The following is a 10,089-nucleotide window of genomic DNA, read 5'->3' on the forward strand; positions in this document are numbered from 1 at the left end:
CTAGACTTCTTGATAATGAAATATTCAAGTAAAGCTTTGTAGCTTTTCTTTAGTTGCTTTTTCCTTTATCCAATTCATCTTGGAGGAAGAATTGGTGGTGGAAGACCCCAAGGTTGGTGGAAATTTCCTTTATGCCTTGGTTATCTTTCTTGTTACCCTTGAAATCCAAAGTGTGAATGTGTGTTGTATGCACGGATACTGTTCACAGTATGTAATTTTGCCATTTTCAGATTTTGCCATCCAACTTTGAAACTAGTTTTGAATGCCTTGTTGATTGAGTTGTGATTGCTATCATATATCATTAGAAAGCTCTTTGAATGCCTTTTCCAATGAACCATAATTTGTATGTTTTGGAAGTCATTTGATTGGTCAAATTGGAAGACAAAATGCTGCTGTGCCATATGAACAATAAATTCCAGATTTTCAGTTTGTGACTTGTTGCATTGCCTTGATGGATATGCACCACATGCTCATATCAAACTCTTAAGAGTCCACTTTTTTTTTTTTTTTTTTTTGGAATATGAAAGATTAGTATGCGCAATAAAACTCTCAATTGCCTTAAAGTTAAATTTCATTTTTATTATCTAACTTTTTGAAGTTCCTGAATTTCTTTCTTCACCTAAATTCTGGACATATTCTATTCCTTTTTTCTTAACCCTTTTAATCAGGTCAGATCATATTTCTCAGGAACAATAATATGAAGAAACCATCAATAAATTTCTTTATACTCCTAAATGTTTTATTATGACCAGTATATCTTAAATTAAAGCGTCATTCCACTCAAAATGAGCATGGTTGTTAAAATTACTGTATTGTTGTGGCTAAAGCACTATTTTTTCTTTTCTCATTTTGTGTTTGAGTTCCACCATGTCACATAAAGGAGTTTTTGCTTTCTTAATACAGCTTTTATGTGTAAAATTAAAATTTGCCTGCGTTATTGCAGTGGAAATCAGGATTTTTTTTTTTTTCGGTTCCTTCTAAGATTTAAAGGATTCCATAGCATATCTACAAAACACTTGAAAATTTAGTTTGATACATAAGTTATTTTTGTAGGATGTTGGCAAAAAAATTAAAATTTTTAGATCATATTCACATCATATGTAACAATAGTAATATAAAATTTACATATTGTTTCAAAAAATAAAATATAGAAATATATAAACTACCTTGTACCTTGTAATTTGATTTGAAGTTAAGAAGCTTGAATCACTAAAATAAGTGATCTCTTGACTTGCACCCTTCAAGGAAGAAAAATAGAGCTTTTCTCAATAAAAGGAAGAAGAAGAAGAAAAATCTCTATATTTTCTATGTTTCTCTCCCATTTATTAAGTTTAAACTTGATATTTATCAAGTTAAGTCATGTGTCTATTTCTCATTGGTTGATAATTAAGAGTAAATTATAATTTAACACATGTTGAATAATATATGTCCAAAATTATTTATTCAACTTTCTAAACAATTTAAAAAGTGCAAAATTATAATTTCGCCATTTTCTGAATCTTATTTGAAAAGCACCATTTTTATCCTCAAAAAGTGCTAGCCAACCATGGATAAATATTTTCAGCTTCATAACATCATTTTCTTCCTTGAAATATAGGTGTGACCTTCAACGTTCATAATGACGTAGTCGTAGATCCCATATCGGACGATACGTTTTATTATATCATTACATAATCCAAAATTGTCGTTAACCGATATACTTCATTTTTCGCTACAAAACGAAGCTCCCACTGATCATGTGGTGTCATTTAGCAATGCCTCATGATCCCTATATCACAATGAAGTACAAGCTTCACATAATGTCAAATGAACCTTTCTTGTTCACACTAACCATGTAGTCCAATCATTCTATTGTTATATTCCGATTAAACTTGGATTCATAGAATATCAAAATCCAATATTTAATTTTTTTAAATATCAAGTCATACCTTAGAACATGCCACATCGAAACTCTTTTCATGTGGACTTTTATCTACATGTGCCAGTGTCTTAGATTTTCATGTTTCTCGATATTCGTATGAGAACTCGAGAGCAGTCAATCTGACGGATCCCTGTATGATCATCACCTGTCTTCTCGCTCAAGCAACATATGATCAAAGCGACTTCTAAATAAGACATGATTAGCCTTGTGGTATACACTATATTAACCATACGTTCCGGAATGAAGCACAACCGTGACATCTCAGGTCAAAGGATCTATACACTAGTATGATTTATGATGTATCATTGACTACATATTAATGCCCATGTGATCATCGTTCAACAATCACGTTCGATAAACAATATAATATAATAACCTTTGATCATTCTCTAACCATTAAACGGTTATATTGTTTACCTATATGTATATCCATTATGTCTAATATCATCTACTAATATACTGTGGTGATATAGCACATACCCACTATGCAATACTATTGTCCAAACAGATTACCTATGTAGAGAACGATTTAATGACGTTTATTAAAATTCATCAGGATCTTTCACATGTCATATGCATATAGCTAATATAAATGTAATATACAACTACAACATAGATATTAAAATTCATCGGGACCTTTCACATGACATATGCATATAGCTAATATGAATGTAATATACAACTACAACATAGATATAAAAGTGACGCAAAAAATATATGAAGCATGACATAACTCTTCTTTTATTAATAATATATATGCAAGATATACAACCCTTGAAACGAACAAAGCAATTGGTTTTTAGATCATATTCTAACAATTTTGTAGAAGAAATTTAATAAGAAGTTTTTTCTTTGATATCGTTCAATAAGAAAGAGTATGGTTTTGCAGTAATTTCGAAATCCGGTGCTGGCCAGTTGGACCTTCTTATCTTGGATACATTGTATAAGGTCGCTACCCTCTCAGGAAATTTTTTGGTTAGCTGTTTTCTTTGTGAGAATCTTGATTCTCGTGGAGGTTAGCATTTTGCATCTTTTGGATGAAAAATTACTTGTTCTTGATCTTTGCTTTTAATAATATTTAATTAGTTCTGTAATTACTGCTGCTTGGGTATAATTTTCCTTAAGTAATTGGAGCTAGAGAATCTTAAATCTTTTATTTATTTATTTTTTGTTGACCAACCATCTTGGTAGTTCCAAGGGTTTTCATAAAATGCATCACAGATGTTTTGTTATTTTTGCAAACACTCTGTCTGTTTTCTTTCACCGTTATGGTAAATGTTATTGGGTTTGCCTTAATGAGTATCCCAAGGAACCTGTTAAGGAACATAAAATGTTAACATATATCATTTACGTGTGAGGGATAATTGTTTTAATAAATTCCTTTACCTTCTTTGAATGATAGTTTTAATATCAATTTATCATCTAAGTTCGTTACCATTTTGGAACACAAGCTAACTTTAGCTTGATATGCTTGTCTTTCCATGAAAGAGATGCCAGACGCATCCCTTTTTTCACTCTTCTTTTGACATGTACAAGATACATTTTTGTTTTTTGACCAGGGAACCTTCTTTGACTTTGCCAAACAAGTAAAGTCTGGAGTGCAGTGGTTAAACCATAATCACTGTACCGAATAATTCAAGATTTTGCTTTTATATGACATCTCATTATTCAGTCATAAATTAATCAGTCTAAGTTTTTCACATAAGAGAAAGATTATGCTAATCGAACCTGGGTCTTTTACGAAGGGGTTCTTTCATTTAATCACTCAAATTAACCCTTAGGGTCACAAGATACAAATTTAGTAGCAAGTTGACTGATACTTTTCCTTTGTCTTTATATATGTGTCAAAAAGCAGGGTCATGGAGTGAAAAGGTAAGTGTACAGGGCATGCCTCGTCCTTATATGCTTCTTGCTTGTCATTTAATACTAGATGTACATACTCATTCATGTATAAACTGATGTGATACAAAGTGAATGGATGAAGGCCTATAAAAAATCAACTGAATAAATGCTCCCCTTAGTATGAATAATCACATGGCAATAAATGATCGTGCCAGTGAGTTTTTATACAATGGTTTGTGTATGTAATACCACTGATTGAAATTTCAATAAACTAATAATTATCCCATTGTTTTTCCATTTTTTCTCTTTTCAGACTGGATCCCACAATACTCACTTCTGCTTTCCACAACTTTGTTTACTTAATACAGAAACTTGTACAATCAGTTGTTGAATGTTGCTTGTGATACTGACTAGAATTTTTGTAGACTCTTGAAGATGTGAAAAGGTTGTCCTAAGCGGGCTCTGTTAGTCGGAATGACTCACGAGTTTGATCACTACAAGGACAATGAGTTTCTTGCTACAGAAGCCAACTGTCTTATAATTTCTTTTATTTTTTTAATATTTCATTAGTAACAAGGTGGATTAGGTTGGCCCATGGGCCAAATACTTATGCCTATAGTTCAGCCTAAAAAACTTATAGGTGGAGCCTAATACACTTTGATGCTAGGCTAAGCCCTTTCAGGCCTGACCTCAATTTTGGGTTATCAGGCCTTCATTTGGCCTGACCCAATTAACAGTCTATGTTAAATTGACTTGTACCTCAATGTTTTTCTTAAATTATGGCCTGGAAAATTGTCTACTTGATTTTCAATTTATTCAATTTGGCAAATTCATCATTATTTCAAATCCCCCAACTTTTATATAATTTGAATTTATTCTAAGCAATTAATGAGATTGCTCATAATTCTTTGAATAAATTATTTGTCCCACCTAAGGTTTGGGGAAGTTATTATTTCCACCCTTAGAATTCCTACACTATAAACACCATTCAAAATGTAAGTCTGATTAAAAAAAATAAAAACTAATGGTAGAATAGCATAAACGTTATTTCTCTTCACTAATCAAAAGATAATATATCTTCATTAGTAATCAAATTAATACTTATTATAAGTGCATTCAAGTGTTTATAAAAATCTTTCTAATGGTCTCTCAAACATTATAGATCTTCCAAATTCACACTTTGGTTTTAGGAAATAAATGATAAATAAATTTTATAAAATAGGGTTTAGTAGAAATGAGTTTGCAATGTTTTTCGAAACATTTTTAATGCAAAGCATTATTTATTTTAAAAATAATAAAACTATGTAGTCATACAATTAAGTACACAGTTAATATATCATCATATGATTGAATGATTTTAAATTAAAAGTAAAATATTATTCAATAATATAATAGAACATTAACTATATACTAAAATAAATGTACACATATTGCTTTTTAAAAAATCAGCGTAGTGCTAGAAAACAAGTAAAACAATTTTTAATAAGAAATATTTTTTTAAATATTATATCAAACACATTTTAAAAATTACAAATAAAACGAACTTTATGAGACTACCTTGACTGTCAAAAGTCAGTTAAACAATAGTGATAAATGGCAAGTTATTTTGGCTAAATGCCTCATCAATAATACTACATGGAAAATTTTTTGTTTGCATTTTTGGAATATAATTGATATTAGTCCTATAATATATATTTAACAAATTAGTGGTGAGAAATTGTTTTCATTCTCTATATTTAATTGATAACGTTTTGTAAGTTTTTTTGAATCCATATCATTAATAAATAGAATGATTCAACCTAATTTCAAGCATTCTTGTAGTGGTCAGAGTTTTAAATTATTTGTTATTAAAAATAATTAATTTATGAGCAATACTATATATACTTATTTTGGATATATAAATATATATATTTATACATGTCATTATATGATTGAATATTGTTTTATCTTTAATTTAGAATTATTTAATCACATGATAATACATATAAGTATGTATATATTTATATATCTAAAATAGATACAAATAATTTAATTGTTGATTTATTTTAGAAGAGAATTGCTAGATTTCTTTTTAAACTATATTTTAATATCAATATAATGTGATTTAGCGTGATATTATAACAACAGCCAATAAAAATGTTGAACTAATTTGGTAACAGACAACATCTTAACATTTGACGTGGTCATATTCATATTTTAATTAGAAGAAAATTAGCCATTGCACAAGTCACGCAACGAATTCTTCACCCTTCTAGACGTTCTAAGAAGACTTGACAACCACAGTTTAAAATTCCAAGTTCATTAATATACCTATATTTTATCACATCTAATTTTTTCTTCAACCCAGGCGGAAAATGGAATGAAAGTAGATGACAAATGAGAAATTGAAATGTAAAGCGTAAACATTGTAAACATTGTTGTGTGATAAAACCTTGGGTGGAAAAAAATTTTATTTGGCCCCATTTAATTACAAATTTAAGTGTGAGAATTGAAGCCACAAAGTTAAATTAATTTAGTTATTTAGTTCCGGCCAAATTACACCCAAGGTTTGATGCAAACTCAATGTCTCACCTGCTAACTATTAAAAATTTAAACTTTCACTTATAAGCAGTTAATATTAATAAAAATAGTTAACTCAAAGAATAAAATCGTTATTTAACTAATAATATATTAAAAATAATAAAATATTATCTCTTTCCTCTTTAAGTTTTAAAAACTAATAATTTCTTTCAAAATTAAATTTTAAAATCTTACATTTTCCCTCTTAAGGTTTCTCCCTCCTTTTTCTGGCATCAAAATCAGCTGGTTTCATTCTCCCTTCCCTTTCCAACACCGCTTTGACATGTTCTCCTCTATCGTAAATCATCTTCATCTGATGATGAAGAAATTACCTTCATCCAGTGACAAATACAACATCTTCGTCATCGAACGAAGACAATTTGTCTTCACTTGGGGACAAAGACGATTCATAGTGAGGGAAGACATTAGAGAGGTGCCAAAAAAGAGGAGGGAGAAAAACTTAAACCCTAGGGGGGGAAGTGTAAGATTTTGAAATTTAATCATAAGAGGAATTAATTATTTTTTTAAATTTAAGAGAGAAATATATGATGTTTTATTATTTTTAATATATTATTAATTAAATAACGATTTTATCTCTAAAATTAACTATTTTTATTAATTTTAAAAGTCTATAGGTGGGAGTTTAAATTTTCGATTATTAACAGGTGAGAGAGAAGGGTTTCCATCAAACCTTGGGTGGGAATGAATTCTTTGGCATTATTATTATTATTATTATTATTTTTGAGACACTGAGAAGCCACGACTATTAACATGCCTATTTTCAAATGTGAACTGTCAGACCGAATCCAAAGAAGACGAAGACCAGGCAACTGAATTCCACAACCACTTTCTTCTTCCCAGTTGATTTCCAGAGACAGGAACTAGTTTATAAAAAGTGGGCAAAGTGAAAGAAATTAAAATAATTGATATGATGGCATGTTATCTTCCTTTCAACAACAGAAACCTAGATATAAGTTTTTTTGTGTTCAAGCCAACTGTGGTAGTGGTGGAAGAGCTTGTTCGGGCACTCCAACCTATCTCCATCTGCACTCAATCTCTTGGCTGTCTTCAAACTTCTATTTTCAGGAGCATCCATGGAAATATGGTACTTTCTTTCTTTCAATCTCTATATATTTAATTAGATTTATTTCAAGTCAACCACTACTCTCACAGTAGTCATAAATTCATTTATATCTTCACGATTAATTTGCACTACAGATAATATGGTATGGAGCGTGGACAAAGAGATCTAGTGAAAACAAACAAGTTCTAACTTCAACAATTGTAAGTTGTCTGAATCTCTGATAATCTTGCAATAAAAATATAGTACAAGATTGACTAGATTTAACATACAGTAACTTTCGTACAAATTTATCATCTGGTGCTGTGTAAATAATATGGCAGCTGTCAATGTTGACAAATTTATCAACCATGGCTATCTTGATTGAACATAACTTCTTTGATGCATATGCTGGAGACTCAAGAGAAGGATCCTCTACTGCAAAGTTCTGTACAGGTGACATAATATATATGAACATAACTTCGCCAGGTGCTGGAGACATAAATGACCTCTCCTACGCCAACTTAGCATTATTCAGAGACAGATTCCTCAAGATGGAAGGCGCCATCTCAGGAGTTTGCTTAAAATGCCAAACTGTTCCAAGAGTGTCAAGTCTGATTGTTTGGAAGTCTCTCCAGTATTGCTATTCATGGATACTTAACTCAGATTATAAGAAAACAATGCTGCCATATCTTGATCGCTTTAACCTGGAAATTAAGTATGATATTTTCAGGGTGGTTCATGCCAGCTGTGTACCAACCTCTATTCACATGATGCCAAACCCTGAAGAAGACCAAATTCTTATGTAAACTAACTCATCCAACCAAATTCTGCAATGGAGAGTGCAAACTTTCTCATAGTTTTAGTTATGATTTTTAGCCCCATATTTTGTTCAACAACAACTCTTATTTGCTATGTACACCCAAAACACTAAATCAAGGGATAAAATGTCTCATGGTTATCACAATTTAGTCAACCAATCATCTTGTAACCCTAAACACAACCATTTGGTGTTTCAGAATTTTTATAGAGTGGTTTTAACCTTTGTCGTGGTGCCAAGACGATTCAACTATTGAAGCTTCAAAAATCCCATTATTAGACAGCAAAGACAAAATCAATACTTTATCTTTTTATTTAAAAGGTCCAGCTTTATTGAACATGAAGGCAGACTCAATTTCGTTGCAAATACATAAGAATATACAATCTCCCCACATAGCTTAGCCAATTAGGAGTTGTCCACCAACGAGAGATGAAGGAATTCACAAGGAAGTTGTCTGAAATTAACTCCAAAATTGGAGTCAATTTTCAACCTTATTCAAAGGAATCATTACATCCCAACTAACCATATCTTCACACAGTTTTAAAGTAATCGTTATAGTTCATCCTCGCCATAAAAGTTAATCTCTAATATAAACAAATGACCTTAATCAAAAATATCTTATGACTAGTCTTTTCAAGATTTATAAGACATTCCACCGTAAAAGTCAAAAGTCATGAGTCTCCCACATAATTAAAATTTGCATTATTAAAGTTTTTACTCCCTATGTGTATATTATTAAAGTTTGTACTATTAGCCTTGTGACCCACAAGTGTAATATTAGTGTTGATCTTTTCAGTTGCAATGCATAAGAGATGCACAACCCTTCACTCTTACAAATAAGAAGTTACTAATATAGTGTCTGGTTCTTTTTTTTTTTAAATAAGTAAGTATATATTAACCAAAAAAAAAAAAGAAAACAACCTAAGTTCAACTTAAAACATGAAAAAAGAAGTTAGCAAACTCACTATGGACCAAAGAGAGGTCCACAACAAAACTTTTCCCATAGGACAAGTCTCTAGGTGAAAAGAAAACAAAAGAAGCTAACACAGTTACAAAAAACCCTCTTGAGAGCTTATCTAAGAGCTTCCCGAGATAAGACTCAAAAGGATCCATAAGAATAAAAGATAAAAATACAAGCAACAAATATACTCCATAAGCAAGGGCCAATCAAAGATCATACTCTAGTGAAGAAGGACCACCACAACAAAAACCAAAGTTGAGAAGCACCAAATCACCCAAGGCTACGAAATGTCCTATGTCAGCCCCTAGTTCTGAGCGATGGCTATCTCATCCTTTCTAACTTTCACATTTGACAAGGTTAGAGCTTTTTCCATTGTTAAGGTAAGTGCCCTATAGCCAATTGATTTAACATTTGTAATTGTAATTGATCTCATTAATTAATGAAAAGATTTATAGTTAATCAGTTCATATTCCAATTGAGCTCTATTGCGACAACAATAGAACAATTGCTTAAACAGAGGGGTCACTGTCTCATCAAAGGTCTAAGCATATACTGAAACAATATCATCTGATTTGAGAGATTATTTAGTAAGGTGACATACAAATTGATGTATACGCGGCTCTATTGTCATTTTGGGTTCCAAGCCATCCTCAAGTCTCCATGTAGCCTTTGAAGCCAAGAAAAATGAAGTTCTAGCAAATCCCAAGCCAAATGAAGCATTGCACCTTCAATTTTGGCCCAAAACTACTTTTGGGTAAAGTCTCATTACATGCACTCAAGGTCCAAGTGAATAGCTTGCTCCCATTGATCCAAAAGTGTGACTTTAGAAGTCCATCAATGGCTCAAACGTCCAAGCATCATTTTGAGAAGCCCAAAGAGCCTAAAATTGGTTTTTAGTTATATTGGAACTAAGTTCGAATTTGGTT

At 31.2% G+C, this 10,089-nt stretch overlaps 1 protein-coding gene across 1 annotated transcript; it reads left to right on the forward strand.

Annotated features, from left to right (window-relative positions):
* The first annotated feature begins 7,186 nt into the window (after positions 1 to 7,186).
* LOC123228425 lies at positions 7,187 to 8,427 on the forward strand. The gene is made up of 3 exons (XM_044653850.1): positions 7,187 to 7,427; positions 7,541 to 7,606; positions 7,727 to 8,427. Exons 1-3 carry the CDS (start codon positions 7,251 to 7,253, stop codon positions 8,189 to 8,191), a joined length of 708 nt encoding a protein of 235 aa, XP_044509785.1. The 5' UTR covers positions 7,187 to 7,250; the 3' UTR covers positions 8,192 to 8,427.
* The last annotated feature ends 1,662 nt before the right edge of the window (positions 8,428 to 10,089 follow it).

This window comes from Mangifera indica, chromosome 10, assembly GCF_011075055.1.
Source record: "Mangifera indica cultivar Alphonso chromosome 10, CATAS_Mindica_2.1, whole genome shotgun sequence".
In the NCBI taxonomy this organism is placed as follows: domain Eukaryota; kingdom Viridiplantae; phylum Streptophyta; class Magnoliopsida; order Sapindales; family Anacardiaceae; genus Mangifera; species Mangifera indica.